The sequence below is a fragment of the Palaemon carinicauda genome, chromosome 28 (assembly GCF_036898095.1).
Source record: "Palaemon carinicauda isolate YSFRI2023 chromosome 28, ASM3689809v2, whole genome shotgun sequence".
NCBI lineage: Eukaryota > Metazoa > Arthropoda > Malacostraca > Decapoda > Palaemonidae > Palaemon > Palaemon carinicauda.
This window is the reverse complement of record NC_090752.1, coordinates 46228818-46246258: the sequence shown is the minus strand read 5'-3', so window position 1 is coordinate 46246258 and position 17441 is coordinate 46228818. Positions and strand designations below refer to the sequence as shown.

Sequence of the window (17441 nt, the reverse complement as noted above, 5' to 3'; positions counted from 1 at the left end):
ATAGTTGGGGAATTCAATTCCCCAGATTGGGTTAGTTAAAAGAGAAGGCGGCAGTCTTACAAGAGAACAGAATCTCGTACCAGAGATGTTAGGTAGTGGAAGAAATCATTTCCTCGGCCTAAAATCTACCAGCACACGGCCTAAAATCTACCAGGGAGGTCTAGCCTCCTGTAAAGGCAACATAACCTGACTTGGGAAATCATTTCACCAAGACAGACGGTTGCCTAACACAGACATTCTACTCTGATGTCCTGTTCTAATCTCAAAAACCGACTCAGTGGTTAAGAGAAAGAAACGGAACACCCCAGTAAAGATTTGCCAGAACTCAGTTCAAGGCAAAGCTAACCGAGGATAGCCTAGGCTAGTCAGAGGGAGGGGGAATTGCTCTTAAATCTCACCAGGAGATTAGTATCAACTCAAAAGGTATAGGAGGTGTCAGTCTCCCCTTAAAAGACAATACAAGAGCAATTGGGGACATGTATGAAAGTATACTAAAGCCCCTAGGCTAGTAGCCTAGGAGCAGTGAGAATCGTTCACTGAAACTCTCTTGTATACTATCTTGGAAGAGGAAAATTTTATGCAGTAATATCTTAATTGTATAAAATATTGCCTGAGCTTCAATAAAACTTTACCAGGAAGGTTATATCATGCATGAAGTGTGTAGGTGCCTATGCTAGGAAGCCTAGCACTCGTGAGGCTCGATCATAAATAGCCAAATCCACGACAACAATGACATAATATAAAAATCCCCAGCTAAATTTCTAAATAGCTAAAGTTATTAAAGCAAATAATGCCGGGAAAGTCGTTCTGGCTAACTAAATGTACAAGAAAGAATGACCGCGTCCATGACGCCATCTGGCTGGCAACAGCTCTTTTTACGTTAATTACGATCTCAATCGAAGAGTAAAACTGGTAAGAGCTTACATTTACACTATTCAAAGATATTACTTAACTTTCCAGAAGCAGATGAGGCTGGTGAAGACATCATAGCGACTAAATAACTTCAAAATAGCGAGAGATAACACGGGATAAACACCAGTCAGCAAAGCTACGAGAGAAAGAATGGTTAGGTGGCGCCGCGCGGTGGCGGATTGGTGCACTGTTTACAGTACGGTAATAGGAGCGTTGCCTTTTTAACGACACTCCTATAATTCTTGCCACTTTGCCCTTCGAAGCAAAAGCGCTATTAGGGGTGTACTGTAGATAGCTATGCGACGTGTCAAGAATACGTCCTCTGATATTACGCGATATCCCTTTTAAAATTTTTAAAGGATATTCGCTCCAGTAGTTAGAATTCTGGATACCTTTGGTAAATTCTCTGGGATATATCACTGTAGTCAAATATACCTAGGAAGCTACTAACGTACTGTAGGAACTTCCATCAGGACGACATGGCCTGAGCCCAAAAATATATATATACCTTATTCTATATTTTTGAAGATAATAGCAAGGAGGAAACAATTGCATGATATTAAAAAAAATTTTTTAATTAATTACTTGATTACTGTACTTTGTAGCTGGATAGTTAGATATAATATTTTTTAATTTAAAACTGTAATTTACATTTTTATAAAATCAATTTTTGAATTATAGGCTTAATTTTTTTCTAATAATAGGCTCGAAGACATGGAAGATGATGAAGAGGATGATACTATTGACGAGTATTCTGATGAGGATGTGATCGACTGTGTGTGCACAGCCCTGTCCAATACAGTTATGTCATCTGTTCAAGGTCAACATGCACTAGGAGTAAGATAGAAATTATGTTGCTTTTTTATATGAAATTAAGCTTGTTTTCATTATTCAAGAGCCTTTCAGATTATGCAAATAATAATCTATGTTTCAAAGTCTATTTTAGTGCAAATGAAATCGCTCAGAATGAATGGGAGGTAAATCAGTTGTTGTTTGCGGATGATACTGTACTGGTAGCAGACACAGAAGAGAAGCTTGACAGACTAGTGACAGAATTTGGAAGGGTGTGTGAGAGAAGGAAGTCGAGAGTTAATGTGGCTAAGAGTAAGGTTATGAGATGTATGAGAAGGGAAGGTGGTGCAAGGTTGAATGTCATGTTGAATGGAGAGTTACTTGAGGTGGTGGATCAGTTTAAGTACTTGGGGTCTGTTGTTGCAGCAAATGGTGGAGTGGAAGCAGATGTACGTCAGAGAGTGAATGAAGGTTGCAAAGTGTTGGGGGGCAGTTAAGGGAGTAGTAAAAGATAGAGGGTTGGGCATGAATGTAAAGAGAGATCTATATGAGAAAGTGATTGTACCAACTGTGATGTATGGATCGGAGTTGTGGGGAACGAAAGTGATGGAGAGACAGAAATTGAATGTGTTTGAGATGAAGTGTCTAAGGAGTATGGCTGGTGTATCTCGAGTAGATAGGGTTAGGAACGAAGTGGTGAGGGAGAGAACGGGTGTAAGAAATGAGTTAGCGGCTAGAGTGGATATGAATGTGTTGAGGTGGTTTGGCCATGTTGAGAGAATGGAAAATGGTTGTCTGCTAAAGAAGGTGATGAATGCAAGAGTTGATGGGAGAAGTACAAGAGGAAGGCCAAGGTTTGGGTGGATGGTGTGAAGAAAGCTCTGGGTGATAGGAGGATAGCTGTGAGAGAGGCAAGAGAGTGTGCTAGAAATAGGAATGAATGGCGAGCGATTGTGACGCAGTTCCGGTAGGCCCTGCTGCTTCCTCCAGTGCCTTGGTTGACCGCGGAGGTAGCAGCAGTAGGGGATTCAGCATTATGAAGCTTCATCTGTGGTGGATAACGGGGGAGGGTGGGCTGTGGCACCCTAGCAGTACCAGCCGAACTCGGTTGAGTCCCTTGTCAGGCTGGGAGGAACGTAGAGAGTAGAGGTCCCCTTTTTGTTGTGTTTCATTTGTTGATGTCGGCTACCCCCCAAAATTGGGGGAATTGCCTTTGGTATATGTATGATGTATGTAACTATCCTGTTTGAGGATACTTCTAAAAGACATACTGTAATACTGTCAAAAATTTTTTATCTAAGTTTCAATTACTGTACTGTACCTTAATATTCAAACTGCAATTAATAAAAATTAATTTAATACTGTTGTCTAAAAGCTTTTATCTTGGTTAAATGATGCATTCTGCAGACTTTGGGACTTATCTTCTTGCAATCTTTTCACCTAACATGCCTCCATGTGGTTGGCAATATTCATAAGAATTGATCGAGTCAACAAATATGTTTTTTCCCTCGATATTTAAGATAACCTAGAGTTGTGGACTATTGACCTGCAGAATTTTGGAATTATATACTGTATCCTGATATTTACATACATACATACATATACCAAGGCACTTCCCCCAATTTTGGGGGGTAGCCGACATCAACAAATGAAACAAAAACAAAAAGGGGACCTCTACTCTCTACGTTCCTCCCAGCCTAACAAGGGACTCAACTGAGTTCAGCTGGTACTGTTAGGGTGCCACAGCCCACCCTCCCCAGTTATCCACCACAGATGAAGCTTCATAATGCTGAATCCGCTACTGCTGCTACCTCCGCGGTCATCTAAGGCATTGGAGGCAGCAGTAGGTATTTACCATAGTTTTAAAAAGATCATAAACAGTTATCTATCATATTTAGAGTATATTCTTCGGCTCAGGATAATTCATGGTCATCCAATGTGGTGTTTTAGCGTACAAGCTTTGCTTTAAAAGGTCCAGTTGTGCTTATATATCCAGAACTAGGATTCAATAAATTCCTAAAAATTTTGGAGCTGTACAATTTCTAGATGGAAGTTATTTAAAGCTTTCATAATTTGATGCTATGGGGAGAACAATTGATGGTATTGAGGATTTGCTTATATTTTTATATCTTTTTTAAAGTTTTATTGTTTAATACACTACTTATCATTTATTCTGTCATTGCTCTTCTTTGTACTGTAAACTAGAGTATATATTAGTTGTGTACAATTTATGAAATTTCTTGCAGTATATAAGCTAATTATTCACACCTTTAACTCTTTCTAATGTATAATATACAGTAATACCTCTTGATACGAAAGTTTGTTTACAAAAAAATTCATAATACAAAAAGAGATATTATTTTTACGCCTACTATTGCGAAAAACCTCTCATGATATGAAACGAGGTTTGCCCGACTGCCAAGAAGAATTTTAGAATTCACGCTTTGCAAAACTGTAAACTTGTCATCATCATCCTGCTCTTCCATTGGTTATCTCCCTACCCTTATGCTAGCTACCGTCGTAAGATCCTGTTCTCCTATTCATAAGCATCTTTCCCATCATGCGTCTACGTATTGGCGTTCTTCGACCATTTTGTTTCAGCAGAGCTATCGTTCACATTGAATTTGTGTTGGTAATTTTGCTTTCGTTCTTATAGTTATCCTGTTGTGTTATTAAACTCGTACAGTATTAGCCATGGGTTCCAATAATATTGCTGATGTTCAAGGAAGGAAGAAGAGGATGCTTTCTAAGGAGATGAAGCTTGAGATAATCAAGAAATATGAGGCTGGGATACGGTCAAGTGTGGTTGCTAAGGAATATGACCGAAATCTGTCAACGATAGGCACCATCCTTGAGCAAAAGGAAGCCATCAAAGTAACAACATCTTCTAAGGGCATGACTGTCTTTTCAAGTAAGAGGAGCCACGTCCATTATGAGATGGAGAGACTGCTTCTCTTCTGGATTGAGGACAAGGAAATCCTTGAAGACACGATCACAGAGACAATAATCTGCCTCAAGACCAGCGCCATTTTCAGTGATCTTGTGTGTGCTCAGGGCAAAGACGATGCAGGAGAAGGGACATCGCAGCAGGCATCCCCAGAGTTCAAGGCTTCCCGCAGGTGGTTTGAAAAATTAAAGAGACTGGCATTCAATCGGTGGTGCGACATGGGGAGGCTGCCAGCTCAGACAGAAAGCTGCCAAAGCCGTTGTTGTGACATTCGAAGAGTTGACTCTCCAGAAAAGCTACAATCCCCAGCATGTCTTCAACTGTGACAAAACTGGGTTTTTTTTGGAAAAAATGCCTTGTCAGACCTACATCATGGCAGAAGAGATGAAGCTGCTCAAACATAAGCCTATAAAGGACAGGCTTACCCTTGCACTCTGTGCAAACACCAGTGGGGATTGGAAGGTCAAGCCCACTGGTGTATCATTTGGAGACTCCTAGAGCCTTCAAGTGCCACAAACCGCTCAAGCAGAAACTTTCGGTGATGTGGAGGGCTAATGCGATAGTCTGGGTAACGAGACTGTTCTTGTCAAGTGGGTAATGTTCTTGTCAAGTGGGTAAACCTCTGTTTCGGTCTGACTGTAAAAAAATATTTGGAAGAGAAGCGTCTCCCTCTGAAATGTCTTCTGGTGTTGGACAACGCCCCTGCTCACCCTCCTCCTTCCCTTGAGGAATATATCCTTCTGTAATATTCCTTTATCAAGGTTCTCTACCTTCCACCTAACACCAACCCTATCCTCCAGCCCATGGACCAGCAAGTGATTTTGAACTTACAGAAGCTCTATATGAAGAGATGTTTCGAAATCAGTGATAGCACAAACCTCAGCCTGCATGAGTTTTGGAAGGAGCATCTCGATATTGTGATATGCCTCCAACTCATCGATCAAGCTTGGCAGGAGGTTTCGAGGTGTACCTTAAACTCTTCATGGAAGAAGCTGTGGCCTGATGCCATCTCTGCACGAGACTTCGAGGGATTCGATGTATGCCTAACTGAAGTCAAAAGCCAAAACTGCTGACAATCCTGAACCTGTTCTGCAACGTGAGGTTGAGGAAATCGTTGCACTCAAGATGTCCATGGGGTTGGTTGTTGACGAGGACGATATCAATGAGCTGCTCGAGGAACACTAAGAGGAGCTCACGACAGATGACCTAAAGGAGTTGAAAACCATGCAAGTGAATATCATTCCGGAACAGTTCTCTTCGGCGAGGAGGAGGACATAGCTACGACTACGACAACGGTAGAAATTAAGGTAATGCTATATCATTATGATATAAGGGCAGAGTTCATAGAAAAGAAAAACCCCAAAAAGGTTTACACAGGTTGTGTCCTTGCTCAGTGTACAGTACAGTAATGATGTTTGCCTTACTTATTTCAGGAGCATTTAAAAAAGTATGCAGAAATAAGCTTCTTTGGATTGTTATGTTTTAAAGAGGCCATTAATAGGCCAAGGTAAAGGTCAAACTGAACTGAAAAAAAAAAAAAAAAATTGGAAGTGATGAAAAAATTGATGCAGTGTAGAAAGTACAAAACGTAAAGAAAAAAAAATAGAAAAAAAAATGAAATTTTTATTTTAATTTTTCGCAAATTTTGTTAATGTTTTCTGCCATTTGTTAATGTGTTTCGTAAAGTGTTAATATTTTCTGCGTTTGTCCTCCTCTGTCACCAAAAAGTAGGGTTCCACATATTCGTTATTTTCCTTTTATTATTGCATTATGTTCTAATAACGACTTCATTTACAGGTATTAATGGCTAGGTTAGATATTGAATGATTCATATGTACAGTATTTGGTTAGGTTTCATTATAAAATTTAATGTGGTGTTTTTGTAGGGCTTTGGACCTAGGTAAGTTATGCTGAAAATTCCAAGCTTTGTTGCAACATAGTAAGTACTGAAAACTTTAGGTGCTAAAAGAAAAAAAATAACTGCTTTTTAGGATTCTAATACACAGTATTTGCTGCCAAATTCTAAAAATAATATGAGGTTTTTGAGGATTCTTGTGTAAATGCATATTAGATATGCCTTTCTCGTGTAATTTTGCTTTTTTTGATGAAAAAAATTTTAGTGCTAGAAGGGATTTCATTAAGATATATGCTATTGGTGTGACGTCACACTCAACATACGTTTCATGACTCCTGTATACTGTTGACTATACAGTATGAGATTTTAGGAAAATCAAAATTATACATTGTTTTTATGATATTTAAGTATCTACACACAAAATTAGGTGAGATTACAATAAATAATAAGACTGCAATACAGTATGTTTGTGACATTTGATGGACAGACATTTTTCTTATGACCACATGAAGTTAGCAATGTTATTATAATTGTACCTCAAAGAATTAATTTTAAATATTAGTAATTTTTTCTTTACTGATATTTTTGTATTACACCCTGAGTAATGTTCTTTCTACTCCTGGCGGATGACTCCCTACAATACATTTATAAGATACTGTATTGGAGCTAGTCATTTGACAACAATGAAATTTTAAAATCAAAATGGAATTATTTTGACTGCGTGGTTCATTTCACTTAAAATTCTTTGAAATTGTTGCAGGTAACATGGGAATTCTTGAAAAGAAACATGGAATGGGTGCAGGAAGCTTTGTGTGTTCCAGCCTTAGTCCCTCTGACATCACATTTTCCTTCAACTCAACTCTGTTTTACTCCAAAACCGCCAGTCTACAATCCAATTTACTATTACAAACGGATGATATACACACGTCTAGATAATGTGAGTACTGTACTTGTAGTAAAATACACTGTAAAGGTTTAGTTATTGAAATGATATAGTATGCCATTTAGACTATTTAGTATACTCCAAGAGATAGGATGAAAGTGATTTAATTTAAAATGGTACAATTTTGCCAACATTAAAAATCTTAAAATTTTCTGCATTTAATCATTCACTGGCTTTCTTTGATTTCACAAAAGAGGCTAAAGCAGTCAAGAACTTTTGAGACTCGGTCACTATCAAAGAAAGATTCTGCAATGACTTCAAAATATAGAAATGCATTATATTATCATCCCCACTAAAATCAACTCCCCAGAACTAAAAGTTAGTTTTCTCCTACACTTTCATAAGAGAAACAGTGAGACGTTTCCACTCCGCACAACAATTTTCTAAACCACAAAACTGGCCCCAGCATGGAAGACAAAGTGAATGGATCATTAGTGTCTCAAAAATGTTTCCTTGAACAGTCTACACAACAATTACAGTACAGTACTGTACTAAAAAAGCCAAAAGACATCTCTATGACCACTAAAAGCTTAAACTACTCAATTAATCTGAAGAATTTATTACTATTGGTCAACCGGAGTATATCATAGAGACTGACACAAGAGACGGTAGAATACCCAAGTCATTGTTACTGCCATTAACCTCTAGATTATATCATTACTAAACTGGAGGCCTTGGTCTTTAAGAAGTTAAGAAAACAGGAAATCTTATTTTTCGAGGTAAACGTTGAGGTTAACTGAGCCTCACTAGAAATAAGTGATAGGAACATCAAGGGAGATTCCTAGATCTATTTTTGGGTGATAGCGCTATGTCGTCCTGATGGAAGGTTCCTTTAAGTAGCTTCCTAGCATATATTTGACTACAGTGATATTCCCAGAGAATTTAACTTAAGGTCTCCAGAATTCTAACTCCTGGCACGAATATCCTTAAAGTATCCCGCCACATAGCAATCTGCACCCCGCATAGCGTTTACGCTTCGAGGGGGAAAAGTGGCAAAATAAAAGAGGAGCCGTTAATAAGGTTCCCTTCCTCCGTTACTGTTTGAGTACTCAGATGGTGCCATAATCGCCGCCATCTTTATTCCCTGTAGCGTTGAGCCGGTACTTATAGATACAGTATTATTGGGAGGGATCCTACCAAGGCCTTTCATAGAAAGGAGGGCGGGTCCATCAGGACAACATAGCTATCTCACCCAAAAATAGATTTTTAGCTTTGCTCATATCTGTTTTTTGGGCACAGGCCATGTCGTCCTGATGGAAGTTTACCAGAGCATTAATGTATCCATGGATTTCCCAGTTATGCCTTAAACCTCAAGACAATATTTCTTTGGTCATTTATACCTTAAAGACCTATGACATTACCGTTATATGTCATTACTTCTAATCATGAACCATTTAAGTGCTTCCTGCCCACTACAGGGAAGAGTCATGCCAGACTCGGGGAAAAAAAGTCTCGAAGTTTGCATATTTCATATGACCAACCTAGTAACCAAAAGGGCGTACAGGTCTCACTGTATGCCTTAAGCCAAAGTTTGTATTTATAAACCCTACATGGATACATGTAAGCCACCATAGCACCCAAGGTATATCAGCTTAGCTGTATACCACAGCAGACACGTTTCTATCTGTATCAGAACAAGGTAAGCCTGGCCAGAAAAGGTTTGTTTACGTATAGTAACAAATCCACTATATTTGTTCAATGTAAATAGAGGAATAAAAGTAATGCTCAGACATAACTTTATTTATTTATAAGTTTATGTATGTTTAGGGCGAAATAGGACGCCCAAAACCATTAGACATTTATTGTCAAACAATAAACCAAAATTCAGCATACATTTCATACCAATGTAACAAATGCGAGTGAAATAGAATTTACAAACTTAGATCAAACAAAATCAAATCAGAAATACTTGTTTTACCTGAAAACAAAAAATTTTTTATGCCACTCGTTTGAAAATGTTTAAATAATTTTCTAATGTCTTTCTGAGAAGTCTGTTTATTTACACTTGTGTAAAAACACACGACACTAGTGTTAAGTCAATGTTTCTTCACCTATATACACTGGAACAGTCCATAATGTCACTTTGATGACATCTCACTTACCATGTTGCACCATAATATGCCAACATGTACACCCTCTAGAATTATAGTCCTTAATAATTTCACTGTTCCTCGCAGCACTAAGCGACAGGTTTTAGTACACTACCTGCCGCCACCACGTATTTCTTTAATTCTTGCACTTGCTTCGCGTTGTGTTTGAAAAACACTCTGGATGACTTCCATCCACTAAATGAGCGAAGGCTCTTGAATTCCATGAGCTGGAAAAACTTTAACAATGAAGCAATTTTCCTAGGATCATGACCTGCGGGTGTACTGTCAGGATCCGCTCTGCGAATAAAGTAGGTGATCTTCGCCATTAGTTGTTTCAGGTTTAAGTTTGAGCCCGATGTTTCTCCTTTAAAGAGCTGTCCTCCCCTGAAGTCTGAAGTTCTACGAAGATAGACCTTTAGTCACTCTACTGGACACAGCGAGACATCTTCCTTCAGAGGGCAGATTCTCCAGGGACCCCACCTCTTGGTGGGTAGCTCGTTCTTAGCAAGAAACGTCGAGTCGGGAAAGAGATTCAGTTCTCCCGTTTCAGTAAAATGGATGTGGCCCTCCTCCCTAGAAAGGGCCACTATCTCACTAACTCTAGTCCCTGAGGCTAGAGCAAACAAGAAAATAACTTTTTGAGTAAAATCTTTCAGAGAGCAATTTTCGTTATTCAAACTTGGAGCCAAATATAGTACCTTATCCAAAGACCATGAAATGGGCCTTGGGGGTGCTTCCGGCCTAAGCCTAGCACAGGACTTAGGGATTTTATTAAAAATTTCATTAGAAAAGTCTACTTGGAAAGCGTAAAGCAAGGGTCTAGTCAAGGCAGATTTACACGTAGTTATCATGTTGGCTGCTAAACCTTGTTCATGAAGGTGAATTAAGAAAGATAAGCAGAAATCTGTTGAGATTTCCTTTGGTTTCTTTGCCTTGACGAAGGCTACCCATTTCTTTCAAGATGACTCATATTGCCTTCTGGTAGATTTAGACTTATATTCCTCTAAGAAGTCTATACTCTCTTTCGAGATCCCAAACCTCTTTCTTACTGCTAGGGAGAGAAAATCATGAGATGAAGGTCTTGGGTTTCCTGTAATGAAGCGAAGACAGTCGACTTCTGTACTTGTTGAAACAGAACTGGGTCCGGCAGGGGAATCAGCCTCGGCTTCAATTCCAATACTAGAGGGAACCAGTTGCTCCGGGGCCACTTGGGCTGCTGTTCCTTGAAAAGATCTCAGCTTGTTGAGGATCTTCATTAGCAGGTTGTATGGAGGGAACAGATAAATCCTGCTCCAATTGTTCCAGTCGAGGGACATGGCATCCACTGCTTCCACTAGAGGGTCCTCGTATGGGGCCACGTATCGAGGAAGTTTTTTGTTGTCGCTCGTCGCGAAGAGGTTGATCTGCAGTTCCAGGACTTGTGTAAGATGAAGGAGAATGATCTTGCGTCTAGGGACCATTCTGACTCTATCGGGGTTAGCCTGGATAGAGCGTCCGCTGTCACATTGCAGAACCCTTGAAGGTGAACTGCTGATAAGAGCCATCTCTTCTTTTCCGCCAAGCGGAAGATGGCCAAAATTAGTTGGTTGAGTTAAGGTAATCTCGAGCCTTGACGATTCAGACATCTCATTACCACCTCGCTGTCCAGAATCAGTCTTATGTGGACCGCTGGGTGAGGGGATAATTTCTTCAATGTAAGGAAGTTGCCATGGCCTCCAAAATGTTGATGTGGAAGATCTTGAATAGAGAGGACCAAGTTCCTTTAACTTTCCGATGATGAGAGTGACCTCCCCATCCTTCCAATGATGTGTCCGTGTGGATGATGACTGAGGGTGGAGGCGGTTGCAGAGGCGTTGACCTCTTCAAATTTTTAGCCTTTGACCATGGCTTGAGAAGTGATCGTAGTAGGGTCGGTATCGGTCTTCTTGTCTTCTAGATCTCTTCGAGCATTTGATGCATATTTTCTCCAGACTCCTGACGCATCTTTTAGCTGTGCTCTTAGTCCTGGGTCTGTCACTGATGCGAACTGGAGAGAGCCCAGTACTCTTTCCTGTTGGCGTCTTGAGATCCTGTCAGATTTCAGTAGTCTCTTGACAGATCCTGCTATCTTCCTCCTCTTCCCTGGGGGAATAGAGACGGTGTGACTTCAAGGTCCAATGGACTCCGAGCCATTGAAACTCTTGAGCTGGAGATAGTCGAGACTTCTTGACGTTGATCTTGAATCCCAGATGTTCCAGGAACTGGATCACTTTCTTGGATGCTTGCATACATTCCGTCCTGGATGCTGCCCACACCAGCCAATCGTCAAGGTACGCTACTACCTGGACACCTTCTAGGCATAGTTGTTGAAGGACTGCGTCTGCAAGCTTTGCAAAGATCCTTTGGGCTATGTTTAGTCCGAAGGGCATGGCTCTGAAGACGTACTTCTTCTTCTGTAGCTTGAATCCTAGGTAGGAGGAGAGAGGGTGGTTAACTGGAATATGCCAGTAGGCATCTGCCAGGTCTATCGAGACCGTGTACGCCCCTTTTTGGTTGCAGGGTCCTTATGTGTTGAAGGGTTAACATCCTGAACTTGTAGTTTTCTATGAACTTGTTGAGTGGCGACAAGTCCAGGATGACTCTGAGTTTGTTTCAGTCCTTCTTGGGAACACAAAACAGCCTTCCTTAGAATTTGATGGATTTGCTCTCCTTATCACCTGCTTGCTCAAAAGTTCTAGGGTGTATTTTTCCAGTACGGGAGTAGAGTGTTGGAAGAATTGAGGGAATGGTGGTGGAACCTCGTTCCACCTCCATCCAAGTCCGTTCATGATTAGGCTGTGGGCCTAAGGATCGAAGGTCCAACAATCCTGAAATTGTTGGAGTCTCCCACCTACCCAAAGCAACTCATTGCTTCTGGTCTCTGGAGGATTTACCTTCTTTACCGCATCCTCCCTTACCACCCTTACCTCTTGGGGGATATCTAGAGGAGCCGCGTTTAGACCCTCTACCTTTGGGACGAAAGGTAGTGGTCTGCCTCTCAAACGCAGGGTTGAACGCCGGTGACTGGGCAACCAGCTGCTGAGGCACTATCTGATATGTTGGTTGGGGCTGAGCCACCATCTGGGGCATCGCGGTCATGAGAGCTGTGGGAAGTTGTTGTTGTTGCTGCTGTCTGATAGGGCGAGAGGGCAACCTAGGTCGTTTAGTCTTCCTTTTAGGCTGGGGACCCTCATCTGGGGAAGACTTCCTCTTTGCCGACATGCCCCACTTCTGGAGAAGATTTCTATTCTCCGTGGCGGCCATGTCTAAGACTTCTTTGACTACTTCACTCGGGAAGAGGTCCTTACCCCAGATGTTGCCGAGGCAAACACAAACTCCCTACATGCGCGTCTGGCTTTGACAAAGCCATACAGGTCCTTGACCACAGTAGCCAAATGTGTTTTGGCCATAACCATGTTCATATCCGGGGTTCTACTGTTGCTGGCCGTCGTCTCTAGACAAATCTGTAGAGATAGAGATGCGGCCAACCTTTCTTTTGTCTCTTGCTCTCTACGCAAGAGAAAGTCAGACAACTTAGGGAGATTTTCGCTGAACTGACGTCCAGCGATATCTGCCTCCAACTTCCCAACTGAAAAGGTAAGGTGGACTTCTTTCCAGTCCTTATCTTCCGTGGGCAGGGCTAAGGATAATGGTCCACACTCCTCGAGTGTAGGGCAAGTTTTGCCTGCCTCTATTGCCTTCATCACTGCCTTAAAACCTTTTGCCATAAAGGGAAAGGCTAATGAGGCTGGAGCAAGAAAGGTGGGATGTTTCTTGCTAAGGGCTGACACTTTGGAGTTAGTGAAGCCCTTCTCCTTCAGGCTGCTGGATAGAAGAGCCTGAGCTTTACCGTGGTCAAGTACTATGACCTCCTTAGGCTCTGTCTCCTCCCTCAATGTTGGTTCCGTCTTCAGACGGACGAAGCAATCTGGGTAAGACCGGAAGTTTGGCCAGAATTCAACTTCCTCAATAGAGATGGTCCCCAACTTCTCTGATATAAATATCTTGCCACTGGTAATTGGTTCCGCATACCTCCAAGGATTCACATCAGAGGAAGTTGGTGGATCTTGAACCTTAAGTCTCTTGCGAGACCCATGAGAAGCGGAAAGTAGGGCCATCTGCCTTTCCATTTTCGCCTCTCTTCGCCTTGCTTGCGAAAGCTCTCCATCATCACCATGAGGCTGGCCATTGCCTGTCTCATATCATCTAATGGAGGGGCAGAAGATGTAGAGGGTAACGGCTCTTGAGCCGGAACTGACGGAAGGGACTCTGATTCGATGTCATCCTCTTCTTCTTCAGGAGCCAAGGTGTACTCCTCCTCTGTACCTCCCGCTAGGAGGTCCTTTTCGGTTTCCTCAGTCACTTCCGACATCCTCTCATCTAGGTGGATGTCCTGCATAGCGTCGGAGACATCCGTGTCTACGGCAATCTGGACGCAAGGGATCTCAGGTCGTGACTGGTTTATGATAGCTTCCACACCGCTTTCGTGAACAGCAAAGCGCGCATCCTTTCGCTGGGAATGTAGGGTCGAGTGGTCTTTTTCTGGAATCCACAAACACATCTGTGCAGCTTCTCTCGAGCTGCATCCCTTGACTCCACTGTCTTGGGGTCATCAAACGCCTCGGTCACCAAGGCCTTGCAAATCTTGCAGTCCTGGAGGTCCCAGTACCGAAGAGATCCCTTAGTAGCTGTGCAGAGGGCATGAGCTCTGCACTTCATATGGCCACAGAAGTCCTTGCTCCTCACGTTGCAAAAGACGACTTGGCACTTGGGATGGTCCTCCTGTAAAGAGAGGAAAATTAAATGAGTACTGTATGCAGTAGTTTATCTCACTCGGTAAACTATATAAATATTATTATTAATATTATTGCATTATAGCTTAGTATAGACAAGCTAGAAAGGAACTGGGAAAGACACATACTTGTATTTCCTGTCCAGTCAATTGCTGTGACCTCCCCCAATATTAAAATCTCGAGTTTTCCTATTCAGGAAACCCAAGGGAAGGGTTCTAACCTCTAGGGGTAGATAAGTGTAACTTAACACTGACCTTTCCCAAGGTTTTAATAATTTGGGTCAATGGTAACTGATCATCTATCAGTTTATTGAAAGAAATCTTTCTTCCAATATATAATTGGTCTTAACAAAAGACTGTGTAAGGATACACAGAGTATGTTGGAAAATAACTACTTTATAATATATACTATAGTTTTCTGTCTGCAGTATGATCTATACTGCAAATATACTGGCTACTGTATAATCATATACTGTAGATTTAGCGGCGAGATGCCGGCGTAGTGCCCGACGAGATGCTGGTCAGGCTAGCACCTGGCACCGGGGTAGTGGCCGGCATCTGCCGGCTGGGTTAGTGCTTGGCGGCACTAGCTAATAGATAGAGAGAAAGCATGGAGTGAAGGGTACCTTATTAAATGTATGTTAACAGTAAATAAGGGTGTAAGTACTTAATCTTACTGCCTTCCTCCAGAAGGAGGGTTCAAATGGAAGGGGAGAATGTATCATTCAGGCTTCCATCCAAACACAACCCGTTGCCAGTCACTGCCATGTGGATGGCAGTCCAAGAGAGGACTGAAGAACACTACAGAATAGGGGTCTCCCACCGGCAGCCGGCACAGCTTTTACCGGAGCCTTGCGTACATAACGGAAGGCTGAGCGACTAAACAGCTGCTATGTAGGAGCCCCGGCCGGCCCCACAACCCGCCAGCAAGCGACTAGATTGTAGGATGACGGCCAAAGGGTTGCGATGGCTAGGTCATCGCTAAAGGACAGAGGGGGTAGGGAAAAAGGTCCTGTATTGAAGTGTGGAAGGAGGCGGCAGGGTTGCCGGTCCTACCACACAACGAAGAAACTCTGTTCCAATATCGGCGCCGTCCTAGGCGGCAGAAGAATATCTATTCTTCAACCTAGGGTCTGCCACTAGGGTTAAGAGGGAGCCGGCACCTCTCAACCTGGGAGGAACATCGTTTCAGTGCCGACACCATCCTAGGGGGCAGAAGAATGTCTATTCTTCAGCCTAGGGTCTGCGAGCACAGGACTAGTCTTCTAGACTGCAGGGGAGGAGGTAGCTGCATCATACAACCAATTCAAGTGCAGCCTAGGGAGGTCTAGCCTCCTATGCTGGCGGCTGAGGCCGGCAGGGGAGTGACCACTCACCCTGCCGGCCAGCCGCCGGCATAAGACTGAATACTCTGAGGTTCTGACCAAAACCCAAAGTCGGCTATCTGCCGGCCAGGGAAAAAGACAGAAAACACTAGCCTAGTCAAGCCGGAGTGTCTACTCAATGGCAAGACCAAGATAGGGTTGTAGCCTAAGGCTACACTCAGAGGGAGAAGGAAATACTCTTTAATCTCCACTGGAGACGAGTGTCGGTTTATATAATAATTCTACGAGATACCTATCTCCGTCTGAATTGATAAAACGTTACACGAGGGTAAACCGGGAACATGTATGAAAGTATACTAAAGCACCTAGGCTAATGGCCTAGTGCCAGGCGAGATTTGGTTACCTTAATCGCCGAAACTCTTATACGATTGATGAGGAAGAGGAAATATATATGCAATCAATATCTTACAAGTATAAAATGCCTGAATAGCTTCATATTTAATTGCTATTAAAACTAGGAATGTCGAATGCATGAAGGTAAACTAAACCGCTTAGGCTAGGAAGCCTAGCGCAGGCAAGGTTCGGTTACCTAAATCGCCGAAACTTTAAAGAATGCAATCAGCATAACTTCCTAGAATATATAACTGAATAGCTTCGTAAATATTCATGCTAATAAAACCGGAAAAGTCGTTCAGGCTAACTAAATAACACATGTGTTATGGTTATGGACGACAGTGCCCATGGCGCCTCCGGTGAAAGCGAAGCTCCAACTCTTAAAATTAATCTAATTTCACTGTGAGGCAGGAGCTAAAATTTATACACTGTAAAGATCAAATACTCAACGTTCCAGAGGCAGAAGAGGCTGGAGATTGCATTATAAATCCAGAAAAACCAAAGCGTAACGAGAGAGCAACAGGGAAAATCACCGTGCGAGACCGCTACAACTAAAGGAATAGCGCGCTGGGTTGACTACAGCTCATCTAGATACTCTACAGTAGTACGAGAGGAAAGGGTACCTTGATAACGGCTCCCCTTGTAATTTTGCCACTTCCCCCTCAAAGCGAAAACGCTATTCGGAGTGAAGATCGTTGTGTGTCGTATCAAGCATACGTCCCCTGATTATGCGATATCCTTGAGAGAAATTTTAAGGATATTTGCGCCAGGAGTTCGAATTCTGGAAACCTAACGGTTAATTCTCTGGGAATATCACTGTAGCCAAATATCCCTTAGAAAGCTACCTACAGGAACCTTCCATCAGGACGACATGGCTCGAGCCCAAAAATTTATTTATTTACCTTCTATATCGGATATCAGCTTATCAAAACAAAAACGATTCCATCACTAGATACATACGAACCAATAGAGAGAAGAAAGCGCGCCTACCACCAATGTAGTTCAAACATCATGAACCCCTCTTCAGATAATCACCTTCACTAATAATAAGGCTGCCGTATTGTAGATATCCCTTAGTCTGATAGGTTATACTGTTGGGAATAAGTGCACAACCAGTACAAGTTGCAGCTTGCCATTTGGACCATGAAAGTTTGTTTAACTACCATGTTGAAAGTTGTTTGAAATGACAAATTCGTAGATAATTTATATTTTTCCTAACTATACAAACCTTAGCTATTTAATAGGGGTATTACTTTCGGCGTAGCTGAAATGACGAGCCATTAAAATTTAACGAGGGTTTACTACCCACACTGCTAGTTAGCGGGAGTAGGGGAGGGTAGCTTGCTACCCTCCCCCCCCCACACACCTATGCTT

The 17441-nt window shown here is 42.1% G+C and overlaps 1 protein-coding gene across 1 annotated transcript in view; it reads left to right on the top strand.

The window, feature by feature from the left end:
- The window catches only part of LOC137621559 (uncharacterized protein KIAA0825 homolog), a 132483-nt gene that overhangs the window by 105723 nt on the left and 9319 nt on the right, over positions 1–17441 (top strand). Inside the window, exons 12-13 of the mRNA XM_068351952.1 lie at positions 1617–1749; positions 7267–7443. Of these exons, the coding sequence (XP_068208053.1) occupies positions 1617–1749; positions 7267–7443 (310 nt within the window). The remainder of the gene's footprint in view (positions 1–1616; positions 1750–7266; positions 7444–17441) is intronic.